Source organism: Hirundo rustica, chromosome Z, assembly GCF_015227805.2.
Source record: "Hirundo rustica isolate bHirRus1 chromosome Z, bHirRus1.pri.v3, whole genome shotgun sequence".
Lineage (NCBI taxonomy): Eukaryota > Metazoa > Chordata > Aves > Passeriformes > Hirundinidae > Hirundo > Hirundo rustica.
Window position 1 is genome coordinate 82,138,033 of NC_053488.1, and position 26,635 is coordinate 82,164,667.

Below are 26,635 nucleotides of genomic sequence, written 5' to 3' on the forward strand. Positions count from 1 at the left end.
GCAAGCACTGTAGTTAACTTTATTGATCATTACTGAAAAGGAGTTAGTAGAGGTTAAGTGCCAAGAGGCAGTTGTTCCTTTAGGTGCCCTGGCCCTGTCACAGACCCAAAATGCTGTCCATCCTCTTGCTGGGGCTCCTGGATCAAGGGCCTCGGTGCAGCTTGTTTTCAACAAGGACATGTTTTGTTAGTACTGTGCGTGGGTTCAGCTCTTCTCCCTAACAGCAGCTTCTCAGAAGTCAGCACAGAAGCTAAAATGCAGGTCAGTTCCATACAGGTTAAGATCTCAATGCCTGAACCCTTCTAGGACTGGAGTGTTAAAGCACAGATAACAGCAGAGATGATTAGGTTAAATTACAAATTGCTTTTGATACAAAAACATAAAATATCCCCTATTAGCATCAAGAAGGCAGCCAAGTTTTAATACTCTCATTATAAAATTGTACCAGCATTCTTACTGTAAACAATATAGATCTCATATATATTTAGTTTTGGTTCTGTTCTTGACAAGCAGTTGTTTAGCTGCTACCAAACCCCAACCGCAGTTCAGTGAACCTCAGCACAAATCACATGCGTCACAAATATATAAATACATCTAAATGACCCAGTATCAAAAATACATCCTATGCAAGAACCTCAGGTATACTAAAAATCCCAGAACAGTTTGGGTTGGAAGGGACCTTAAACAGTTCCAACCCCACCTGCCACAGGCAGGGACACCTTCCATTAGAATCAACCTGTTTGTGAAAATTCAGGCTTAATACATCGTTCTCCCTGAAAGCAAAGCTGGCTACTAAAATGTGGTAAAAGCAGTAGACAGGAGCAGAAAAAATACTGCACACAATTCTTGTCTGACTTATTGCTACATGTAGATTACATCAAGGGTAATCTGGTTTTTTCTAATTCTTGAAAGGTCAAATTGTATATGGAATTTTGAACACAGAGTAAAGAAAAAAACACTTTTTCTAAAAACAGCATCCATTTAAGTTAGATAAATCCTTATAAATACAAGAAAGAAAACAGTTACTCTATAAAACATTAATTGAGAGCATATGTTCCTGAAGCACCAGCATCACATCCCCAGGTTAATGACCTCAGTGAGGTGTTTATTCACACACCCACAGTGTTTCCCCTGCCCTGCCAGAGCTGCCCTGGCACACAGGGCTCCAGGCAGCTACAGCAGGTCTGGTGTCTGAACCTCCTGTGGAAAGGAAACAGTTTTGGGCCAGCCCTGCTCCAGTGTTCAACTCTTGCAGGGGGAAGCACATGCAGAGATCACACAGAACCGCAGCAACTTTAGTAACACACTAATGTGAGGGTAAGAGGCAAGATCCTGTAACTTGGGAGTTACACTACACCTACCAAGTGCCACAACAACTGTGTGAGGAGCAATAAAATCTGCACTCTTCTGCACCTGTATTAAGTGTAAACTTTCAGAACTTCACGACACAAACTTCAACTCTTTTGTGGTAGAGGAACCAGAGAGGATCTGAGGATCTGTTTTTCAAAAAACAGTTTGCAAAGCTATTAAAACATAACAGGTTTAGAAACTTTAACATTTTTAGTGTTTATAGCATTATAACTTTGGTGTTCAGATCTAGCAAATCAGCGTATGCATTTAATCAGCCTCATCAAAACAGGTGTTCTATAATGAAAAATACTAATTCCATTTTCAGAGGCAGAGCTGTAGGATCTGACATTCCACCGTGAATCACAGGAATCAGAGCACTGTCCAAATCATTCAGGTAGTTCTGTGGAAGAAGGCGTCCTCCAGATCCCGCTAAGTATTCAACCTAGGAGGGAAATATATTGATACTAAGTAACACTCCTTTTATTAACAAGACCGCAAAAAGTGCTGTATCACGCTAAAAGAATATTTCAGCTACTATGAAGCGAGAAACCAATGACCAAGACAGCTTCTTCCCTAAATGTCATCCTCAGCCTGGATCTTGGATAGGGCAAAGCTCTTGAAACACTCATGGAGAGATCCAAGGTATTTACAAGGGAAGATACTTCAGTGGAAATGGAGTGTGTGCAATAAAAGTTGAAAGCTCACCACGTCTGAGTCAATGGAAACTCTGAGTCCTATCTTATTCATCCCACTGTTTTTCAAGGTTTTAAGGTGAGGGCAGAGAGCGTGGCTGCAGGCAATGGCAATCTCTTTCGCAAACTGGTGGGGAACAACACTGGATGGTTCATGATCCTTTACAAAATAGTAAACCTGAGATCAGAGAAAGGGAACGGCAGTCAGCAGCCTGGTACTGTTTGAAAAAGTTAGCAAAATGTTCCCAAAGTTAGCAAAAAGAGTAGTTCGGGATCACACAAAACCAAACAGGGCAAACTTTGATGCTTGTCTGCTGGCAAAGTACTCAAGTATTTCATCCATACAGTCAAAACACTTCAGGAACCATGGGAATGCCTGCATTAGGTATTTACATTGCTGTCACTGCTGACAGATGTCAGTGTTTTTCAGAGAAGAAAAATGATTAGTGTGTAAACTCACAAGGAGCTGCAGAAAACATTGTGCCTGGCAGGACAGCTACACACAAATTCAGCTCATTTTAATAGTATCATTTAGCATCACCATCACATTACCACTTAAATACTCAAAAAATAATAAATAAGGTTCAAGAACTATGTAATTCACTAACTTCAGTGCACTTCATAACTTTGCCCTCTCTTTCGAAGTCTCTGTATTGTGGTGCTTTTTCACTCTGAGTTCCTTCCATTGATTTTCCATCAACTGGGCTTAAAATTCTATGGAAAACAATAGTATAATTAGTAATTTAAACAACATTTATACTTCAGATATGGTAACTTTTATGAAATAATATTTACCCATCTTTTAAGGCTATTTAAATAGCTTTACAACAACATACAATACAGGACTCGCACTATGAAAATACAGATGGTACAAAATGAAACATCCTAAACAGGGAACTAACAGCATTAATAGAAACCTAATCTTGCAGGTTTGAGACACTATAAACCATCTTTGGTTTATATCAAGCACTTTCTATCAAAACAATACTTCAGATTAATTCCAAGAAACTAATGGCAGATTATTTGAACACTGGGAGCAAGAATTCTCTCAGATGTCTGGCTGTGCTAGTACACTTACCCTTTGTTTGTTTTCTCTTCATTTTCTACCCAACAAATATCTACATACTCTTTCACGTCCCCTGCATCCATTTTTCCACAGGTTATTTTGAAGTCCCTCTTGTCTCTTAATGCCTGACGTAGGCTTTCCATTGTTTCTTGTGTTATCTGTACCATTAGCCCATCTAAAAGAAAACCAGTTAAAATTCCACATAATCAACAGGAAAAGCAGCACAGCTTTTAATAGAATCTTGGCTTAAATTCTACTGAGACCAACTACCTCCTACAGCTAATTAATAAATGCACAGAAGTACATCATCCCCCACCTAGAGCAATAAATGTTACATGAAAGAGGAAGAAAACCTTTTTTTTTCACAACAGAATCCAAACTAAAAGATCATTTTAAAGTTAATTTTGGAATTTTTTTTTAATATATGTGACAATATATGTATTTCAGCAATATGGCAATGAAAATAGCTTCATAAAGGAAAGACCTGCACCAATTAAACAGAGTTTAAATTTCAATGTTTTAAAACAAGTAGGTGAACTATCACGTATTTTTATGCAGCATTTGTTTCCAATAGGTTTAGTACATAATTAAAAAACCTGAAAAGAAAAGTTTAGCTTACTGAAGCATAAAGACCTTACACAAGACTGCTGCTCTTTTTCTTTCTTTTTAAAGTCTGTTAGGATGAGAACAGAACAAAATTCTTACCTTCAACTATACTGGATTTAGCTAAAAAACCTGAAGATGTTTTTAAGGCTCCATTAAACACCACAAAACTTGCACCTGTAACTAGAAAAAGTTGGAAAGAAGTGAGCTCCACTTCGTGTCACTCCAGTCATCATAACAGACACTACCACTTGCAATCCTCTTAAAACACAATTTAATCTAACCCCAGAGATGCATTTTCTGTGCAGCCTAACACTGAACTTCCATCTCTGCTCTAGAATTGTTATTTTTCTCCCCCAGACCTCTTACCTTTCCTGGGCTGTCCTGTGGCACTGATGGCCTGTGTGTGATAGAGGCCCTGCTTGTTTTGCACACACACCAAGTGAGAGTCAGCTTCCGTATTGAAACTTGCTCCAATGCTAATTACATGCTCATTAGAGGAATTGATCAACTTCATCACCTGAAAACACAAAATTTGCCACTACACTGATACATCTCACTGAGAGGGGTTTTTAGGTTGTTGTTTGTTTGGGTTTTTTAAAGTTTATTTTAAAAATTACAAAGCAAAACATCATCATCTGGAAATCTGGAAAAGTGAATGTTTGAAAATACATGCTGAAAGATTTTGAAGAAACTGCTGATCTTTCAGTATTTAACAGCTATCCTAAATCTCAACTCCTCATTATTCACCTTCCCACATAGGACAGAAGGAAGTGTGTGCTCAGGTAATTGCATGCCCTTCCCATTACACATTTAGCTCAGGATGAAGTTCAGAGAGGTTTTTTTTCAAAGTGCTGATAGTAGAGATGTGACTGGTACTATACAAAAAATGAAGACCACAGCAGCTTGGATTAGAAAGCTAAGATGAGTGCACTCACCTCATGATACTTCCTTAGAGGTATTTTAATACAGCTTCTACCCATTTCCACATGAACAAACAGGTTGTCTATGGTATGCAAGGTATACTGGTAATTTCTAAGGTCCTATAACAGACAATGTACGTTAGCAGACAATTCAATACTGTTTTCTTACCTTTTCCTTACCTTCATCATTTAGATGAAAGTACTCTAAATACATCTCTATGACTTCTAAAAAACAGTAATATTAAGAGTGGCTGAAGACATAGGGATCCTTTTTTGCCTACCGCGTGTATGTGACAGGCACCTCAGTGAATATATTAACAAATTCAAAGCACTGACAAATTAGCTCTATTAACAAACAGATTATTTATTCTGTGGCTACTTCATACACATTAGAATCCCACTGTTTTAGGGAAAGAAAACTTCAACACTCTCCTTCTCTGATAGAAAAGTGAAGTGTGGAAGCCACCATCTAAATGAGTTTGCTTCCAGGCTCACAGCCTGTCCCCTACAGCTCTAACATTGATTTACAGATTGAATACTGCACCATTTCTTATCCCTTTCTGTGACAGAAGTAATCACCCATCACCTCACCCACTTCCGCAAAATTCTGTTTATTTCCAGAAAAACAACATTAGGTATGAAATAGTCTCATTTGCTTTTACTACTTCAATTGGAAAAAAAGGTATAAAGAGGCTCTTTTCACCAACTGAGCCAGGCAATCAGTGCCTTCCTCCATCAGCACAGCTGCAGCAAGAAGGGCATTTACAAAACCATCTCGATGCACTGAAGTTTCCATGGGACTGGCATCCAACACTAAGGATGTAAATCACAGGTGCCCTTTGCCTCAGCCACTTGTGTGGGGAGAGGCTCTGCATGATCTCTAACTGAGCATTTGCATCACAGGTGCCACGGCACCAACAAGAGAACATTTTGCAGCCATGCAGTGACGCAAACTCCTGCAAGGAGCACATATTGCCCCTGCCTGCTTCAGACTGACACAGCCAGGAAGGGAAATCCAAGTAACTCTAATCCACCTGAAAAGAAACTTCACAGAAAACCCATTCAGCAGCAGCACAACAGGAAGACTGCCTGAAGTCTGACGGTGCAGTTACACGTTAGCACTGGCACATCACCAGTGAGGCTGGGAGGTGGCTCACAGATAACAGTGTGAGACTCCTACAGGAAGAAGAAACGTGCTGGTCTTAGCTAGAGCACCTCCTCCAGCCGATTCCTTACACAGTGATCTGCACACCTGCGCTGGCAGAAAGGAAAAAGAGGGCAAAGACTGCAGTTTCATCTCAGCTATGTAGGTCTCCACACCGGGGAGTGGATGTAGTGATAGCCTAAATGAGACCTGCTCTGCTCTCCATGGCCTTGCCCTGAATGCTAGGATGGAAAATGCTGGAAGTTCTATGTGAGTATCAGAAGAGGAATGTTACTGGTCAGGAACACCGGCTCACTGCAATCTGAAATCAAATTATTTGGGTAACAGAGGGAAAGCTTCCACAGGGAACGGCACGAATTCCAGACCTGACTTACAATTTTGCCAAAAAGTCCTTCACAAAAGACAGTCAAGCTGAATAACTGTGGCAAAGTTAAGTTTGTCTGACAAAGTAACTACTACTGCAGTTAGTCCACAGCATCTGCCTGTCAGGTGTTTCTTCACATTTAAGGCTGCTGCATTTAAGACCAGAATCACTGCACCACAGTGATGCTCAGAAGAGAAAAATGCACCTGAACAATGATGACTACCAGCATCAATGCAAATGTCAACATCTCCCTCCTCATTAAAAGCCTTTTTTCACTACCAGAGCTAATGCATAACAATACAAGATTAAACAAATAGCTTTTTTAACCCCCTCACCAGTTTTAAGTCAAGTATGAAGAACAAAAACATTAGCTCTGCTTTCAAGATTAAGAACTTGTTTGGAGGGTATTTTATATAATTTTGATTACAACAGGAAGGGAAGATAATAAAGTATCTACTCACAACAAGTAGATTCATAATCGTGTGTCCAATGTCTCCAAAGAGTGGCTTCCGGTGCCTGACACTTACCACAGGAGTTGGGTAGGCTAGGAAGGAAAAAAGGTCATATTCACTTATAAACAACTCTAAAACTTGCTATTCCAAGTAGTTTTCTGGTTTTTTTCAGCTATAACCTGTCTCTAAATCTCAATATCTGGCCAAGCAAAGGAAGCAAAGCCCCTCTCTAATTCTCAGCCACTGTGTGGTTCTCCCCCGCTACAGTTATATCTGACAAAACTGAAAAAAAACAAAACACAGCAAGTGGCTTGGTAAGAGAAAAAATATCAACCAAGCAGCTGCCACCCTTATCACCACACAGACAGGATCTGGCTGGTTGAGGTCCACTGTGGGCTCCAGAAATCCATGAACAGGCAATGGTTACATGTTATGGACTTGCAGCTTCTACAATGGTGGGCTACAGCCTTTTTACAAGCCTAGATGTTTCCAATGTATTAGTAAGTTGTCCCTATAAGTAATCAATACCTTTATTTGGTTTATGAAGCAGTAGTATTTTGCCAATACACTTATCTCAAATAATTTAATTAAAAGCACCATTTTATCAGAGTTGTAAACTGGGCTTGAACATCCCTTCAAACTTTTCTCCTACAATCAAAAAAAAAAAAAAAAGCCTTGTATTTTACCATCAGTTTTGGTCTTTTAGCTTTCTCATCAACTAAGAGGGAAAAAAAAAAAGAAAAATCAAAGATGTCTAGCAGGACAATGAACATTCCCAGGTGGCTCTGCATGTTGGGCTTATAGAAGTGTAATATAAAATACTACAAAGATGATTTTAAAATAGCTTGCTTGTCTAAAAACTACTTGTACTTTCCAAAGGGAACTTTATATTTATATAGCTACTGGAACCATTAAAACTTACCCCCGTATTCTGCTCCCAATCTCAACATCAAACGGATTGGAAACACTTTTGCCCAGGGTATTTCCAGCTTATGAATAAGAATGCCAAAAAGAAAAGTGTTATCTGGTAGAATCTGATCATCAAATTTCTGAAAAGTTGGTGAAACAAACAGGAATCCTCCATGCTCTTTGTTGCTGAGAAAGTTTTCTGTAAAAGTAATATTTTCCATACTTTTTATGAACCTTCCTGTGGAAAGAGGAATGGAGAGTGTTTACAGATCTGTGTCATTCACACTTTAGTGCCAAGAGAACTGCTCTAAGCAGTGACCTCTGACAGACTTGCAAGCCCATCATTTACCTCACATCATCCTGAAGTCTGTCAGGTACCTAAACCCACAGAATAAGAGCCCTGTACTTCACCACTGAATGAACCTGACTATGAAACTAAGTTTCTCCAAACAAGTGCCAGAAGTCCTAAACAAGTCAATTGATGAGTTTTGATCAACAGACCTAAAAGATTTACTTTTATGAGCACTGTACTTCTACAAATTAAGTGCCAGGTGTCCTAAAAATCATAGACTCAAGGGCTCATAACAGAATCTCAACCACAACAAGACTAAACAACGAAAAAAACTGCAAACAGGATGTTTTCAGACGTATATGAAACAAACATAAAGTATTTTGTTTCTGTTATTTACAACACTGGCCTAACACTGCAAGCTCTTTCAACAGAATCATTAGATATATAATTCAAGAAAAATTACCAATCACCTTTAGGTTTTAAAGATCAGCAAGAATATACTACACAAGAAAAAGCTAGACATTAAAATGACACACCTTTCATTGCATCTTTATAGATGTCAAGAAATAATTTGAATATTTCACTAGGGAAAACATCTTCATCTGGCAAACGCTGCAACAGAATGACGATTTCTGCCTGACCCAAACCATGCAGTCCATTTGTTGAGAAGCACCAGCACTCTTCTGAGGAATCTTTAAAAAGATAAGATACCACAGTAATGCTCTTTTACGGCAAAAAAAAAAAAAAAAAAAAAAAAAAAAAAAAAAAAAAAAAAAGGCAAGAAAATGTGCAATACTTACATGTTATTAGCTTCACATTTACAAGCAAGTTTGCATTTAGAATAAAAGTCAACGGATTAGAACGTCCTTTCCCAAGCAGCAAAGCGACCTTTTGGTGAACTGGATGTTCCTCCACCAGAAGATCTAAATAAATGAACACATGATTAAGTTCAATATACCAACCAATGACCCAAATCAAGAATCAGTTCACTGTATGACACAGTCATCCCATCCTCCTACCCGGGTAGTTATTCCTAAGATTTGAATAGATCAACCAGGGAAAAGCTTACCCTAAGATTCAAGGAACTTGAATATGGAACTGAAGCAGCAACTTCTAACAAAGGTGCAAACCAGGGCTACCATTCCTTTGGAAATATCTGACTGAATGTGTGCTCCCTCTTCACCCATACCCTGATTCTGTCAGGTACCTCTGATGAGCATAGCCACCACCATAATGCGATTAAGTGGTAAAGCATTCTTCTCATAACATACTGATCTTGTTAAAAATGCAGTCATTACCCAACTATCCAGTATGCAACAAATAAACTACATGAGAATTATATTAAAATACAAATTGCATGCATATGAGTCTGCATTTACAAATCAGTGGAAGATGTCCCTGCCCATGACAGGGGATGGCACTGGATGAGCTCTAATGTTCCTCCAACCCAAACAATTCTAGGATTCTCTGAGTAAATATTAACAACTTTCTCAAAATGTTACCAGATTTTACCTTTCCCGTTTTCATCCAATGCAAGCAGAAGTGGTGGCAGCTGATCACCATCAGGAAGAAGGCTGATCTCTCGTTGCACCCAGTTTTCTATCCCACACAGCGCTCTGTAACTTGAAGCAGTGACAGGCACATCCCGTGTGCTCTGATCCACTGAACTGGGACTGCTCTTCTCAGCTGCTGCAGGAGAACACTCTTCAGTTCCTAGAGTGACAGATTTGTAGCTGGGTGCCACCTCACTCGGGCCTGGAGTGGCCTGCTGTGCACCATCTGAAGGAACAGAAGGATGTAATTCCTCCATTCTTGTCATCTTATCTATTTCTTCCTCCAGCTTCTGATTTATATCAGTTAGCAGCTCATTTTCCTCTGGGTTTGCAGCCTGTGAAGAAGAAATAACAACAAAAAAAATCTACACTGTCTCACAAACAGCTAAACTTCCAATATTAGTATTCTAGAAGAAAAAAGAAAAAGAAATCTACCACAAAAGTTAAGAATACATTTCCTCCTAAAAAGAAGAAAGACAGCAAATCTCTCCTGGAACATCATCTTTTTTTGTGCTTAGAAGTTACACAGGTGAAGATGCATAGTTAATTTATTTGTTTGTTAACACTGGATCAGAAGTTGAGTACTGCAAACATACTTCTATACTATTTCTACTTTCTACTAGTAGTTGGGTGTAGCTTTGCTCAATCTGATTAATTTCTAGTTTGGAGTCAAATCCACACTGCTCCCCCAGCAAGACAGGTATGACAAGCCATGAACAGAGGCACACTGGGATATCAGCCAACATAAAAAAAAAAAAAAAAAACAACAAAAAACACCAAAACAAAACTCAAAAAAACCCCCAGAGACCCCTCCAACAAAAACGGTGATGCACATTTCTTCAGACTTGCATCCTATATCCAGAGGGAAGACTTTGTCCATACAACAAGAAAAAAACTGACAACTTTATGCTTGCCCTGTAGCAGTTCTCCTGGTGTCCCATCAGCTTCCAGCAAATTTTCCATTTAACAAATAAGCTGCCACAAAATAAAAGAAAGCCACCAACCCCAAAGGGAAGATTCCACAAAAACGCAGACAAAAACATGGCTAAATTGGCTGATAATAGACTTCTTCCCTGAATCTACTTGCCTATGTTTCATACCACTTGGCACTTCTGCCCTTCACAGCACCCTGTGGCAGCACTTTCAGGATTTTGTGTTGCCTTTGCTTCAGGGTGGCACTTTGCTGGTTTTGTCTGAGCTTCTGAGGCTGCACAGGACAGCTACCAACTAATTGGCTTCCAATCTCTTTGTCGAAGCTGCTTTTCGTTTTTTTTTCTTTTAGTTTTCTACAAGTGCAAATATCCTACTCTTTCCCCAAAATGAGAGACAGGCTGTATCTTTCGATTACTCCAACTCTTTTTTATTTGATTACTACAGTTCCTCATGAGTAATAGCTGATTTAAATGCTATACACCTGATAAGTGTTCAGATCCTCTATATACAAATAATAATGATCTGGGTTTTTAGCTTTAACAATGTATTTTAAAAACTCTAGAGTGTTGTGAGAATCATGGAATTTATGTTATTACTTGAGACAGTGCTTCACTGCTATGTTTTATCTTAAAAAGGTTTCCGAGGATCCTCGCTTTCTTTCTGTAAGTCTTCCCACAGCAAACTTATATCTCTTCTTTGGGCTTTTCTTTCAAAGTGCAGTTCATTAAATAGTATGCATATGACTCATGATAAACCAACCCCCTTTCAGTTCAATATTAGTTCACGCTAGAAGCAATACGCAGATTTTGTTGCACCCTGTAATGTGGTATTGCAGGGCACTAAGCAACTTAGTTAGTCTAATTCATCAGGGAAACTCTAGCAAGCCACTGGAAATATAAACAACCAACCACAAACTTGTACTATAAGCATATTGCTAATGACAGGCTTAAGAACTGTGGCTGAAGTCACCTTCACAAAAGCGGTTCATCAAACACTCTGTACAAAAAAAAAAAAGCTTCAGCAAATTTTCAGCCACAGCAGTTTTGAAGTTCACAGATGTGCTGGCTTGAAGGCAAAACCAGCCAGAGACTCCAAGTCAGAAAAAACAATTTAATAGGAGAGAAAAAAAAAGGTAAAATAAAATAAAATAAAATAAAATAAAACACATGCAATAGTACAAAAGATCACTGACAGAGTCAGAATACAACCTGAAACCATGGTGGTAGCAGTCCAGATGAAGCGGTCTTGTTGAAGCAGTGTTCCTGCAGAAAGGTCTGGCAGCTCTTGTCCTCTGGGAATCCAGTGGGTAAGGCTGCCTGTGCTGTCCCAAATCCCAGGTTACATCCAGGTGGGAATGCTTGGCTCCTCCCCCTGGGCGGAGCATCTCACAATGGGCTGATATAATTTTATCAGTCTTGTAATGGGTCCTTGATTGCCCATTAAACAGAGATAGCTCCTGGAGGGAGTTACCTATGAGTCATGCAGCAGGGCATCGATGGGCCATTAACAGAAGATAGTCTGGAGGGAGGGGGCAAGGGAAACACTGCCCAACCTAGCTTCAACAGCTCATGTAGATGGTGATAGAATTACATAATTTGGCCACATCTTACATTGTAACCTAGGACAACAGACACCTCAAACCAAACAAAGTTTTCCTTTGAAAACTTCGCTTGGTTTTACTCAAATTGAAAATTACTACAATGTTTTTCAATCCAAGGACTTCACAGCCACTGCCAAAAATACTCAAATATTGTCTCAGATTCCAAAAGCTTTGAATCAGAAGTCATGGTGTGTAAGGGGCCCCATCCATGGCAAGCAAAGGTCTCCCAACAGGTAGTTCATGCAGCTGAACCATCCCAGCTCCTACCGCAAGTGTTTCCAGTAGGTCCGGGTTCACTGGGCTGGAGTCCTGCGACCTCTTTCCTCCTGAGGACAGCTTTGCTGTGTCTGCCACTTCCCCATTTGGCAAAATACCATCTGCAAACCAAACCCTCTTCTGTTCTCTGGGGTAGAGACCTGCAACAGGTTAAAACATCAATTCCATATTATCGCACTGTTCCAACATCTGAAAGGGACAAAAACGAAGCCCCTTCTCCCCACCAAATGTACAGACATCTGTTTACTGGAATGAAGCACAGGTAGAGGTTGACATCAGCCAGTCTCCAATCAGGCAAATACATGCAACAAAATCTCTCACTTGCAGAGGAAGCTGCCCTGCTACAGTTAAACCTATCAACTCATATCACACAGGAGGCTACTTCCTCAATCATCCCTCTGTAGTGACGTAAGAATGAAATGCACATCACAACTAAAAGATGAAATACACTCTAAGAAAAGTTGATTTATCACTTTGTTTAAAAATGTGTTTTCTTTGAAATAGGTCAGATATTTAATAAAAGTGGAACACTAGTTAGCCACTAATCATTTGTATTTACACAGAGAATTAACCTTTGTTCCTCTCTTGTAACTCCTCTCCGAGGAGATACTTTTTGTTTTCACTCTAAGACTGGCAGTCCAACACAAGCCAGAGATCTCCCAAGACATGTAAAAATTATAAAATTAACAGCTATACAAAAATATTTACAATATAAAGAGAGAGCACAATGAGAAAAGTAACACCCACATTTCATAAATAGAGATTTAGGATTAGCTTGGGCCTGGAACCAAAACTGGGAACTGAAAATATTTCTATTCAGAGTGTTCCTGTTTCACACAAAAAATACCAACTATAAATCCCAGACGTGATTGGCAGCTCCTTCCAAAGATACACTCAAAGTGTTAGATATATGTTGTATTTAGCGTCTGTACCTTCAAAACCAGGTTGTTTAAGTGCTGAGATAGGCAACAATGCAGATGGTGAAGGAGAGCTGGCACCACCAGGTATTTGAGCCTCCTCTACAGATGGAAGAGCGGAAGAATGTTCAGAGGTGACACTGGAATTGGGGACAGGACCAGTTGGACTCATCATCCTTTCAAATGCCTGTGCTAAAAATAATGCGGTTAGTTTTTTAAGATCTCACAATTGATTAAATTCCATTTGCAGAGCAGTACTGTGGGTGGGTGGGGTTTTTTTGGCAGAGGCAATGTGCAGTTTGTGATCTAGCTATGAAAAATAAACACTCAAACTGTTGTATGGAAGAAAATTTAGATTCCTTCTCTACCTGCCTAATTGCCTTATTTCTCATGAGATAAAGACACCTCCCCTTGTCCTCCTGGCAGCATTGCAGTGACTATATCACTGTGACCCCCGACCCTTGGGGCAAACATGTATCACATCTGTCAGGCTGAACCCCACTCAGGTGGCCTATTAAAAATCTGACATGTCTTCAATTTGTTTTTTTACATACTCATCAACAGGACTTCAGTTGTTTCTCCTGATGTTTTCATAAGCATCCACGGTTAGCTTCCAGTTAAGAAAAGGTTATCTGATGAATCATTTACTGCAGCTGTGGTAAGTGCCTTGTAAAAGCACCAGGAAAGGAAGCAGAATAAGGTGGGCAAAGAACGTGTGAGAACAAGCAGGGATGTAGCCTTTAAACACACAGAGGGCTACTGTGGAGGGAGAATAACTTCTGCTAGATTCCTGTGACATATGACTCAACAGGATAAACTGTATTCTTCTATAACTTCCTATTTAATCCTATGGAGTTAAAAACTACTTTTGTTTTTTTAAAGTAAAAAAACAACCAACTTGAGACTCAAAGTTCAAAATAAGAACTGAATTCCAGCTAAGAAGTATAATTATTCTCTTTATCCCCCTATCTCAGAAACAGGAAAACCTACACCAATTAAAGTAATCAAACTCCCCAAAAAGAACAAAGGTTTAAGAGACATTTCAATGATTACTGCAATTACTCAAAAAAACCTCTTTACCTTTATTAATATCATCATAACAGCCAGTGCAGACTCTTGCTTCCTTCTCCATGTAGTGCAGTTTGCATTTTCGTTTGCAACAGCTACCACAAAAAACCTGAATCAGAAAAGGACTGCATTAAATATTACAGATATACTGCACAATGCATAGGAAATTCTTCCAAAAATATGCTTGCTTCATTCTAAACTATCTGTAGCCTAGTATTCAAGCCTGTATCTTAATTCCTGATAAAGAAATCCTCGGGAAAAAAAATAAACAACAAAGAATAAAAACCCAGGAGAAAGCAGCAATATGGAGGATCCAACTGAAATTCTATTAAAATTCTTATCTGGAGTGATGAAAAGAATTTCAGGTCAGAATCACTCCTACTTCTGATCCTCCTGTATGTGTCTTACATTAAACGCCAGTGCTAGGGCCAAGGACTGAGATGCAGAGTTGGGACTTGCTTTGGTGCTTTAGGACCATCTCTGCAGTCCTGTGTGCTCACCACGGCTCTCAGGAAGCTGTTACCAGTCTGTCAGACACTCGAGGCTGCCTCTCCACCCTGGGACAGTAGGGTACCCAGAGCTCTCTGCTGCAGGCTCCTGGGGCAGGCTGGCTCACATGCTGAGGCTGCTGAGTGGTTCTTCTGCTCCCCCAGCAAGAAGAAGTAGTGCTGCCTGCATGGGACAAGCTCCCTTCAGACAAGTATTTTCAAAGAATGCTGCTTTGGAAGAACAGAATATGCTCTTCTATTCGAACAGGGCATATATCCTGTCTATTTTTAAGCAGAAAGAGGGGGGGAAGTGTGTCTCATTAGCCTGGACAACATCTACACAATCCCATTGAAAAAATTATGTCTTCAGAATAGATGGTGTTTTGCAAGAGCTGCCATAAATATCTGGAGCTTTTGTCACTTTCCCCTCATGTTCTCTCACGGATGATCTGCAAGTTTTTAACGAGTCATGCGATTTTTAGCTATATGTAGACTCTGGAGCCTTTACAAAAGGTCTTCTGAAACACCTAAATCCTAATTGCTCCCAATCCAGAAATGCAAAGTGGATCAAAGGCTGATGGCGGGGGAGAAATCCCAAACAGTAGTGGCATAGGAAAAAGAAAGTTACTACTACAAACTCCTCTAAGCAAGAAAAGTCACTGTAAAAGCAGTGACTGATCAGTGTAATATGAGCTAAAGAAAGAAACTATTCCAGCTGCTTCTGGATTAGAGTAGGTAATCTACCTCAACAGGAAACACGCATGCTCAGTACATACATTAAGAATGTAATTGATGAGGATTAATTGCTAATCAGTTATAATCCACTTCAGGGCTTCAAATGCCACAAGCAGCACAATCCCCAGAAGTATTCTCCTCATACCCTTGGTGACACTAGGACCTGCAGGGGATTGCAGGAGGATTAATCCTAATGCACCTAAAAGGTGAAGGCAAACTAAGGGGCAGGAGAAAAGAGGTGAATAGCAGGCTATTGAGCAAACAAGTGGGTCTTGGTTGAACTAGGAAGAAGAAAGGGACCACAGCAAGAGACACACAGCTGGAAAATGGAACTGCAAAGCTGTTTGGCCTTGTGAGGGCTGCAAATGGGAGAGAAAACAGGGACCACTAACTTTATACTTCCTTCCAGCACAGATGTCAGAGTCTACAAGTGTTGCCATTTTCACTGATAAAAAAGGTGGGATCATGGGAATCCATGCAACTGTCGTCTAGAACAGTCCACAGAGGACAACTGTGAATTCCTATCAGTTCTCTTTTATTTCCCAAGTGGCTGAAAACACAACAAGCAAGAGCTTCACAAGGAATGTCTGATTTGGGATTTTTTTAAGAGAAAAAATTTGCTATTAAAAAGACAAAAAGTCTTACAAGGCAGAAAGTTAAACTGTACATTCAGAAATGCTGTCATTGCACAGCACTCCCATTTCTGTAAGGTTTAGACAACCCATGCTGCCTTCACTCAGTCTCCTAAAAAAGGGACATTGTGAAGCTCCCACTAATTACATTGTTGTTCTGCCAAGAGCCCCTCAGCTGACACACTCACAGCTGTCAACAAGACTGTGCAGTGAAGAGTGTCCCAATCCCATCTCTAGACAAGGTGCAAGAACTTCACAGCAAATGTAAGACGGGAACTTGAAGTCAGTCAGTCTTATGACTAAAACAAAAGCCACTCTGAAGTACTGTGTTTTAAACTATCACAATCTCACCAGGATATTCTGGCAGTAAGTTCAATGGCACAAGAAGTTCTTCATTTCCTGGGCCCTCCCATTCACACCTACATTTTAGTTCACACTGACTGCAGCCAAGTAAATAAACATCATGCTTTGAATAAACAGTGCTAAAAGAGAGGTGGAAAGAAAAACTATCATGCATTTCCAGGTGGTGCTTAACACTGGGGATGCAAAAATTTAGTACTGAAACTAACAGATCAGATAAAATGAAAATTTAGTACTGACACTGACGCTTTGCCCTGTCTCCTCATCCTCAAAGCTCACAGAGCAACAATGAACAGTGAAGTCATTAGTATTGCTAGTGTTTCCATTTATGCACTAGTACAACCCACAGCAGATGACAAGGGAATTCTGAACTGAATATCAGCTCTGGTATCACTCTCTGTAGAAGACCTCAGGCTGAAAAAAAGTTCTGCAATTACTCATTTTGTTGGCGATTCACATACTTTTCCCGAGATGAGTTCCTTAAAAAATGATACATCTAAACACACCAGAAGACAGATTTACACCATAAATCCTTTTGCATTGGTACTGCTGCTTACAGCTCCTGAAAGACTGCAATTCCTTCAAGTCAGTGGGCAGTGCTCTACAGTTATAATCATTAGTAAAACCACTGGATTCTCATCATTACCACCTCAAATTTTTAAAACATAAATACTTAAGTTAAAAGCTTAGTAATGGGCTGGTTCAGTAAGATTATGATGAAGTAGTCCATCATCTCATCTCCTCTACTCTATGTAAAACACATCAGCCTAGCCAGTAATGGCAGGTAAGAACTCGGTACTTCCCTTTAATCACAATTTTCACAAGAAAGGTCATATGTTTCTTAATTAACATCAGTCTTTTCCAACAGTCATCAGGTTCCTACGGAGGGAAAATAAAAACTGGTCTTTGTTAAATAAAGTACTAGAAAACTTCTGTCAATATTCTTTCCCTTCTCTATCTTGATTATGCCTAAATCAGAATCTCCATTTCCTGTCAGCAGCACAGGTCCCCGCTCCAGTAACTCACCTTCCCACAGGCTCGGCAATGGTGTCGTCTCTTTGTGAAGGTGAACTTGGCCTGGCAGTTCATGCAGTTGGGTGCCTCTGAGTCAGGGACCCACAATGGTTGTTTCCATGACAGAACTGCAGGTATTTTATGTGATTTGGCACTTTCAGTTTGATTTCCTCCAGCTTCAGAGCTGCTGTCCCCAGGGTCAGAATTATTACCAACATTTGCACTGGTGTCTGAGAGGGGAGCTTCGGGGGTAACAGAACCAGACTCCTGGTTTTCTCTTTCAAGTTCATTTGTTCTATTCAGTTGACCCTGACCAGCAGCTCCTTGGGAAAAGTCAAGCAACTGCTTTGGTATTGCACCTTTAATACAAATGTTAGAAGCTAGAGCTCCTCTGCCACTCTCACTATCACTGCCCTGACTATGAGACATGCTGACTCCTACTGCAGCTTCCACTTCATTGTCAGGAACAGATGCTTTAAGGTTACTGCTAATGCTCACTATCTCCTCCAGTTTTGTTTGCGTAAGTTCTTCACTGACCTCCGTCAAATCCAGGTTGTTCAGATCTGTTAAATTCCCTCCATCTGCATCAGCTTCCATCAAGTTACCATCAATGTCTGAAGACTTCAACACACTGGACTGCAGACTTTGTCCATATAAGAAATCATCAAGCTCAGCATCACTTATTAGAATATCACTCTTAATAACATTCTCATCAGTAAAGTCAGCCATAACAGAGCTAATGCTCTCATCATAAAAAGTGTCTACACCAACACCATATGGCTCAGCTTCAAGGTCTAGAAAAGCAGAAGCAGAAGCCTTAATTTGCTGAGAACCACCATCATCGATTACATTCTCAGTATTGTACTTCTCTCCATCCCTACTTTTTTCTGCAATACTTTCACTGATTTCAACTACATCTTCTTGCTCGTGGCAGCTAGAATTTTCACAGGATTCCCTGCTGGGGAAGCGAGTTTTAGACTCTCCGGCATGAACAGTTACAGTATCACTAATAACCTCCTCCACTGCATTCTGAGGCAGAGGATTAACCTTTTCTTCTGTTACAACTAATGACCCGCACACAGACACAGGAAGGGGAAGACAAGACAGAGATGTCTGGACGTCCTCAGCTGACACACACGAACCAGAAACACTGCTTAGCATCTCGCTGCTATTAAGTTCTTCAATACCTAAATTGTCTTCTGTGTCTTTCTTTTCCAATTCTACTTCAGCTCCTATTTGACAAGAGGAGCCTGGTAAGACAGAATTTCCAGGTAATGTTGCATTGCTGCAGTGCAACGGATGCCTCTTTGGCAGATCTGAAGGCATGGAATCAACATTACTCCCATCGTTTGGGTCTACCTTTCCTATGGCATTTCCCCCATACACTTCTTTGCTTGCTGCAGAACATGCACTGTCATCTTGTGGTTCAAAAGGCAGTTTTTCGGAGGCTTTCTCATCTTTGGGACTTTGTGCGTGCAAACTCTGTGATGTTACAGTGACACATTCAGTATCCAGGGTAGCAGTTTGTCCAGCGTGGTCGAGTACTTCATTGCACTTTACAGATTCTGTCCTGTGTTGATCATCACACAGGCCCAGGACTGTTCCCGCAGCATGACTCTCTGGTTTTAAAGCAAAATTATTACTTTGCTCTGTTGTAAGATGCCCTGAATCTTGTAATACTGAGTCCTCATCACCCTCTTTTGTTCTGGCAGCACCACTGCAGCCAGGTGATGTCACACAAAGAGGAATGGGGACACAAGACATGCCACAGCCAGCGGGCCCTTCGCTGCACTGGAAGTCATCCGGCTGCAGCTTCTGACTCCCTTCCCGAACAGACACTGAGTGGACTAAATTTGCCGTGTCACTGACAAGATCACACACAGGTGCACTACACCTCCCCAGGTTCAAAGACTGAATTTCATTTAGGGAACCCCTGTCCACAGTAGACAAAAGGTCAGGTCCAGCAACAGCCTTCTCTTTTGGTGGTGAGTAACTGAGCACATCACTTGTGCCTGCAGGGGTGTAGACAGAGCTCTCCTCTGGGGCAGGACATCTGGCAGGATCCTCTGGCAGCTCAGGTGTGGGGTGTGCATGCTCTAAGCAATCCAAAACTGAAGAAAGCTTTGAATCATATGGATCTTGCAGTGTTCTGAAGCACTCACATTCATCTATTTTAAGCAAGAAGAGATCAAAAGCAACATTTGTAAGACTCTTTCCACAGTGTACTCCCACTTAATCCCATCTACTCATCAATACAAGCTAGTACTTAGCAGATGCTACTTTCAAACTCCATGGTAACAATCATTTGACCATGTACTTCCACGAAAAAAGCAGTGCAGAAACCAACCTGTATTCTGTTCAAATTCATCAAGCACTTTGTCCAAGTCGCAGACTGCAGCTCTGAAGTAACTGTCCATTCTAATCAAAGTTCTAGGGAAGCCTTAGCCTTCTTAAACCTACAGAGAAAAACACAGCATTTAATCCAAAACATTTTTTGTTTGCAAAGCCCAAGTGCTCATATTAGAGAGCACTCATACGAGGTGGTTTTTTTTATTTTTATTAATACTTTGTTCTCTCTCCATGTAGACAAACCCTAAGCACAAACAGAGCTGCAGCCTCCAAGTATTCTAGGTATGCTCAGTGTACTCAGCACTATGAACAATACACGCCCAAATTCACTTCAAATTGCAAAATTGAGACTATTTATTAAAAAAATAAAAATAAATAATAATAAAAAAAAATAAAAAATAAAAGAAAGAAAGAAAAAAGGCATCTGCTATGGCATTAAAATGTCATCAAGTTTAAAACCAGAAGGGATTATTAGGATCTTCTAGTCTGACACCATAAACATCTTATGCCACACAGTCTACAGTTAAAAAACAAAATAGGCTGTTATTACCTTTTAACACAACTGAACTGTGTAAATAATAATAAAAATTAAAAATCCAACACTGTAGTTCAGCATATCATTTCTGTTCTACTCAAAACACCCAAACAACTATAATTCTGAGACCCCAAGAACATAAAACTCTGATTATAGACTTCACAGCTCATCAGAAAGTTACTTATTTATCAATCATACTCCCCACGGCAAAACACCCTATCTGTTTAATCTGTTTATCTGTTTAATGAATCCTTCCAGCCACTCAATTTTATTGTGTTTCGGTCACTCAGAATTACTTTCCAACTGCACATCTTTTTCGATGGCTGGCTACCCATACAGTGGAACAACCTATCAAAAATCAGTATTTACAATTCCTTTGAATAAACTGAAGGGTCTGACATCCATTTGGTCTAATGTCTGTAAACTACACTTGCAGAGAGCTGTCTAGTTTTCATTCTGCTTTTATCAGTGCATTCAGCCTCTGCACTGACTTAACACCCTACCCCAAGGCAGCTGGTGTTCTGACCACCTAAGTAGTGTCCAGCCATTCTTCTAAAATCCTAGAGCACAAACAAATATTTAAATCCTCTCACATTACTCATGCCACCCTGCAGCTACAGATCTAGATTCTGTGCCTTAGTTCCCCCTCTAAGCTCTAAGGCTTCCCCTCACTGAATAGCTCAGATCAGGAGCTTTAACCTACATTAATATGTAACTGTTCACCACACATGATGCAATTATTTACCACATCATTATGCATGGAGAAGAACACTTTAAGGCAATGTGTAGTTCAAATAGAGGCTTGCAAAAGCATAAGAAAGGTGAAACAAATACACAGTAATGCAGTACTTTGTGTCCATATGTAAGCCCAAAATGAACAACCTGAATAGATATCGCTGTTTTGATATCCATGATTATTAGTCACAGCCAAGGTCTTCAGGCTGCACTCTAATACAAGTCTCTGACAGTTGTCTGGAGGGCTCAAAGAGCAGCAAGCACAGACTCAGTGCCCCTTCTCCTCACCCATCTGAATAAAGCTCTTTCCTGTAACAATCACGACCTCCTGGCAAGGGGTTGTAACAACATGAACTGGAAGTCATTTCAATTAAGAATCTCACACGATTAAACAGCTTTTGGTGATTCACTGAGAGACATCAAAGTACCAATCCCATCCCCAAAGCACGTATCTGTGGACAGTCAATAGTCAGATAGACCACATAAACAAGAAATATTGAAGGGTTACAAGAAAACCGGGCATCAGAAGATGCGTAATGCTGATTTGTGTTCTCTGAAGGTATTTATTATACAATCTCACCAGATAGCACAGATATCAATAATGACAGAAGTTTATAAAAAACAAAAGCCATCCATATTAAAAAAAAATAAAAAATGGGGCGAGGCAAATAATTATTTCATCTATCTTTGTCTTTTACTTTAAAAGGCCTAGAGAATATTCATTGTTTTGCGCTCTTGAGAGACACACAACAAATTCTGATTTAAGCATAAGGGCATTATTAGACTACAACACTATCTATTATTAGATTATAATGCTAATTAGAAGGGTGCATTGATGCTGTACAGTGTTGGCCCACTAAACTCTCCAAAAAATGGAAGAACTCAATGAAAAGAACTGTAGAACTAAAATCATATGCCAATATTTACAACTATTTAATACAAATTAACTCACTTCTACAGAGAGCTCAAAAAACTATCATACCTCAGTCTACCAACCCAGCAACGTTGCTCTTTTTAGTTAAATCTATTTCGTAAGTAAAATGGTTATCTGACTTGGAAAAGTATTTTGAATAACTAACCTAACCTTGAAAAACTAGCATACATATTATTCCTACTTTCATTACTCTTTCCTCAAACTTTCATAGGTTTTCATCTTTTCTACAATAAGCCTACAAGCAAAAAACTGAAACCCACAACAAAATCAAAACCCCCAAAACAGGGCAGACCAGCATTAACCCCTTGTCCCTCTTGCACCTCTCTGTCCTGACTCCATGTGTCTGCATCACCAAAGAATTGTAAAAGCCTTCTAGTTTCTCATGTTTCAAATCCTCTTTCAGCAAGAGGAACAAGTTTTATTTTCTGCTCCCTAGATTTGCCTGCAGCCTGTCCCAATGTTTATATTAATGGATTAGAAGCTTTGAAAAAGCTCTGGTGACACATTTTATTAAATGGCTTCTTGCTTCCCAGAGTGAAGGGTCTGGAGAAACCATGTGCTTCAACAAACTGCATTTGTTCTGAGCATATTCTTTTAAGACTCATACTTGTAACAAAAGAATTAGACTACACCATAACTATCAGAAACCAGGAGCACCACCACTGTATACGTTTTTTCAGGTAGGGCTTTTTAGAGATCTGAATGCAGTCATTAGGCACTCTCAAAACTGGTTCACAGATTAGTATTTTTAAAAATAAATTTAACGGTTATAACTTTATCTGTAGCAGTAAGTCCCTAACAATGCACAAAGACGTACCACTTAAGGCTCTCCTCAGTTCCATTTTATATATATATTTCAACTTTTAAACAATATTTAAATCACTGTCTGTTAAAAACTATATGCTTTCAGATAAATATTTATGTAGGAGAAGACTTGAAGATAAAATAGCAGTCCATCTCAAAATGGGAAAATAATAATCAAAGCACAAAAGGTGCTACAATAAAAGTGCACACTGGACATGTCACTTCTGCAGATACACCTTTGTTGTGTTCCTAAACAGGCTCATCTTACATCTCCAACAAATGGTCTGACACACTCCCAACACAACACCACACCTAAGATTCAGAGGCAATAGTTCTACCACACTAAAACTGTTAACTATTAACTGTGGAATGCAAATCCTGAGATCTCGATGACTGCACTGAACGCAAGTGTGACAGGGTGTTTAAAAACACTTCATAGACTTCAACCCTTCTTTTATACCCTTTATAAATTACTTATCCCTTCTAACGTAACAGGCAATAACATATTTCAGAGTTCAAAACCAACGTTCCACTGGGGATTTCTCAACACACCCTTATTTAAAGGAGACAATAACACAAAGCTGCTGCGATACTGAGTGGCCAGCTTACAGGATGGATAGCCAGGGCTTTTTTTTCCAGATACACTCTGTAAATGGAGGTAGTTAGCAGTTTCAGTGGTGATAACTTGCAAAACAGAATGGATAGGCTAATTATTACCAACTAACCAATGCAAGGTATGAAGACAAGCTACCTTCTCACATCTAAGAACCCCTGAAAACTACTCTCTGTAGTGATCACATATATGGGCATCACCAGACCTGCAGTTTGTTACCGCTAAGCCCCACTGCAGAGGCCAAGCCTGCTTTTACACAAAACACACTACAACAGCCCAGCCTGGGGTTGAGAGGCAAAGGAACACACAAGCAGGGGCACATGGGTCTCCCCTCCGGAGAGACGACCACAGGAGCCACTTTAATTCTAATTACCACAACTGCAGTCTTCTTGCTCACTGCAGAGTTATGTTGTTTCAGCTCCATCACAGTATTTAATCATTATATTTAGCCTGAGTAGAAAGCTGTACTTAGGATTGCAAGAGGGTTGAAATACTTTTTTCCACCTTACCACCCCAGTAATTACAACAAGCAGAACAAAACCTCCAATATAAACAGGATCACAAGGCACGAAGTGCACAGTGAAATGCTCATGGACTACAGTGTGCCCCTTCTCGCACCCTAAGGGTGATGCCACAATGATTTTTGCCTTTTCTTTTTAGATACCTTTTATATATTATCAGTATACATAATATCCATAATTGTGATTCTTTAAGCCTAATATTTTAACATAATTCTGGTATTCCACTAGGCCAAAAGATCAAATATCATAAAAGCCTCACAGTTAGAAGCCAGAAAACCTTACACTTGTCTTGAGAAACCAAGACCCCCCCCTCTAAAACACATCCTGCAAACTAAGATTAGACCCATCTAAGAAAAAATACTTTTAAAAAAAAAAATCACATTATTCATTTAAACCTCCTATTGAAAAATCTTTGTTAAATTTACAAAATCTATAAAATTGTATATACCATCTACCATACGTATGCTTTTTGGCATACTCCACCTTGACAAATTGCTACACAATAAAAGTTCACATTAAATACCAAAATAAAACCCCTTTTATCCCTTACCCATGTCTAACTCTTATTTATAAGACCATGGAAAAGGCATCAAGGGTACTGAAGGAATTTAACACCAGCTTTTCTCTTCTCAGCACCCTCCCAGGCCCCAACATCATACACCCACACATAGGCCTGAGGTCCTATAGACAAAATTTTTAAGAAAACAGCTGCCCACAGAGCTCATAAGCAATCAACCTGATAGAGAAGTTCAGTACAACCAAACAAGCACTGCGTGAAAAATTTAAATAAAAACAAAAATTCTTGCTGAGCAAAACAACTTATTGTCTAAACCAAAAGCTGAGGTGGCTGTTGCCACAGCAAGTTTAGAAGCTGAATCACAGGGTGAAGACAAAAGCTTCAGTTTTCAGACATATAAGGACAAGCTTACAGGACACAACACAACAAACTGTCTTGACTGAAGAATGCCATTCCATTAGATAAACACAGACTCTTCAGAAGGACAGAACTCCAGCAGCAGCATAATGACATTACCACCTTCACAGCTCTATCCCACATCATCTTCAGTTTCTGAGAATTTTCATTCTTTCAACCACTCATAAAACCTTTCTCCCCTCTAAACTGAGAACAGCATTACTCACACCACCCAGAAAAATCACAGAATCACAAAATCGTTAGGATTAGAAAGGACTTCTGGAGCTCACCCAGCCCAAGCCCTGCCCAGGCAGGGTCCCCTGTGACAGTGACACAGGAACGTGTCCAGCTGGGGTTGGGATGTCTCCGCACAGGGACACTCCAGGCCCTCCCTGGGCAGCCGTTCCAGGGCTCTGCCCCTCCACGCAGAGAAGTTCCTCCTCCTGCTGGGGTGGAACTCGCTGTGGTTTATTTGATGGCCACTGCTCCTCATCCTGGCCCTGGCACCACTGAACAGAGCCTGGCCTCATGCTCTGGCCCCCCTTGGAGATGTTGGTATGGATTGATGGGACCCGCTCTCAGCCTTCCCTTCTGCAGCCTGACCAGGCCCAGCTCCCGCAGTCTGTGCCCAGCACAGAGATGCTCCAGGGCCCAAATCCTCTCTGTGACCTCCCCTGGACCCACTCCAGTAGATTCTTCTCCTTCTTCTGCCACGAAGCCCAGAACTGGACACAGCAAACTGGAGCCAGAAAATTGGCCAGCTGTGACTCCCAGCAGCGTCCGGCACACCAGCAGCATCAGCAGGCAGTCCCGCTGGGGAGGAACCAGCTAGCTGCCCTGGACAGACACAACCCACACACACTGCCCCGCGCCACCACCGGCTCCGTCAGCATTTGTCACCTACTGACAGAAAATGGGTAGAGAGAATGGGATTGCACCAGGTCTGGCAGATCACTCCTCAGCGGAAACCACTGTTCCGTCAACGTCCCATTTCCTCTGATCTGCATTATTAACGAGCTGAGGTTCATGTGAGACCACCTCAGCCGCAGAGCACCTGGCTCTGGCAGCCAGCTGGACCCTCTGCTGTACTCCCCAGAGGGTGTTAATGACCAGATCTCTGCCATCACTGCTCATATTTAAATACAGACTCGAAGTATTTACACTCTGTTAATGCCTGTAAGTGTACAGTGTAAGACTGTTTATTACACTTTATGTACCATATTATGTCTTCTTTAAAACCTATATATACCTTATATACCATATATATTCTCCATATACCCCATACAGACTTTGTATATAAACTATACTCCATATACTGTATATAAAAACAAACGAACAGCAGTAAGCAATAATATCACTAACACCCCCAAACCTCCGGGGGCAAATAACCCACCCAGGTAAACCTCAGTCAGAGGTCAGACTCCCACAGCCGCGTCGCTCCGACGTTGCCCCGACCTCACCCGGCCGGTTCGCGGCCGTCTCGGGGCCATCTCCCCTCACGACCCGCCCCAGCCCCGCCAGCGGCTCCGGGCGGCTTCGGCCTTCCGCGGCGGGCAACGCGCCTGCGCGGCCACACACACGTGTGACGTTACAAACTACCTCACCCATCTGCTCCCTGCGCGTGCGCTGCCCGCCACGGCCGGCGTGGGGGGTCTAGCCCGGGGAGGGGGCGGGGCCACACGTCTGACAGACAACGGAGGGGGCGTGCACCACAAAATGGCCTGTCGGTTTTGTGATTGACAGCGCAGGAGGGAGCGGTCGCCAACGGGCCTGACATCAGAGGGGCGGGGCCTGCCAGAGGGGGCGGAGCTGCCCGTGCAGGTCTCATCCCCCGCCGCT

At 40.9% G+C, this 26,635-nt stretch overlaps 1 protein-coding gene across 3 annotated transcripts; it reads right to left on the reverse strand.

The window, feature by feature from the left end:
• ZFYVE16 (zinc finger FYVE-type containing 16) lies at window positions 1-26,338 on the reverse strand. 3 transcript variants are annotated; one of them, XM_040089928.1, is made up of 19 exons: window positions 26,190-26,332; window positions 19,740-19,848; window positions 17,405-19,560; window positions 14,176-14,272; window positions 13,111-13,197; window positions 12,170-12,318; window positions 11,511-11,618; window positions 9,329-9,704; window positions 8,617-8,739; window positions 8,353-8,508; window positions 7,538-7,762; window positions 6,625-6,707; window positions 4,650-4,754; window positions 4,081-4,231; window positions 3,814-3,894; window positions 3,121-3,283; window positions 2,651-2,756; window positions 2,056-2,220; window positions 7-1,792 (listed from the first exon to the last, which is right to left on the reverse strand). In XM_040089928.1, exons 2-19 carry the CDS (start codon window positions 19,807-19,809, stop codon window positions 1,631-1,633), a joined length of 4,563 nt encoding a protein of 1,520 aa, XP_039945862.1. In that variant the 5' UTR covers window positions 19,810-19,848; window positions 26,190-26,332; the 3' UTR covers window positions 7-1,630. The 3 variants fall into 3 exon arrangements, with proteins under 3 accessions (XP_039945863.1, XP_039945862.1, XP_039945861.1); XM_040089927.1 differs by having other exon boundaries at window positions 13,111-13,287; XM_040089929.2 differs by lacking the exon at window positions 11,511-11,618 and having other exon boundaries at window positions 1-1,792; window positions 13,111-13,287; window positions 26,190-26,338.
• Window positions 26,339-26,635: the final 297 nt, after the last annotated feature.

Excerpts from the sequence above, each read along its gene's own strand:
- ZFYVE16 (XM_040089927.1), bottom strand. The coding sequence starts at position 19,809 with ATGGACAGTTACTTCAGAGCTGCAGTCTGCGACTTGGACAAAGTGCTT. Across the intron at positions 8,509-8,616 it reads AAATGTGAAGCTAATAACAT|ATTCCTCAGAAGAGTGCTGG; the intron begins GTAAGTATTGCA and ends ATCTTTTTAAAG. Across the intron at positions 4,232-4,649 it reads CTCTAAGGAAGTATCATGAG|GTGATGAAGTTGATCAATTC; the intron begins GTGAGTGCACTC and ends TTGTGTTTTCAG.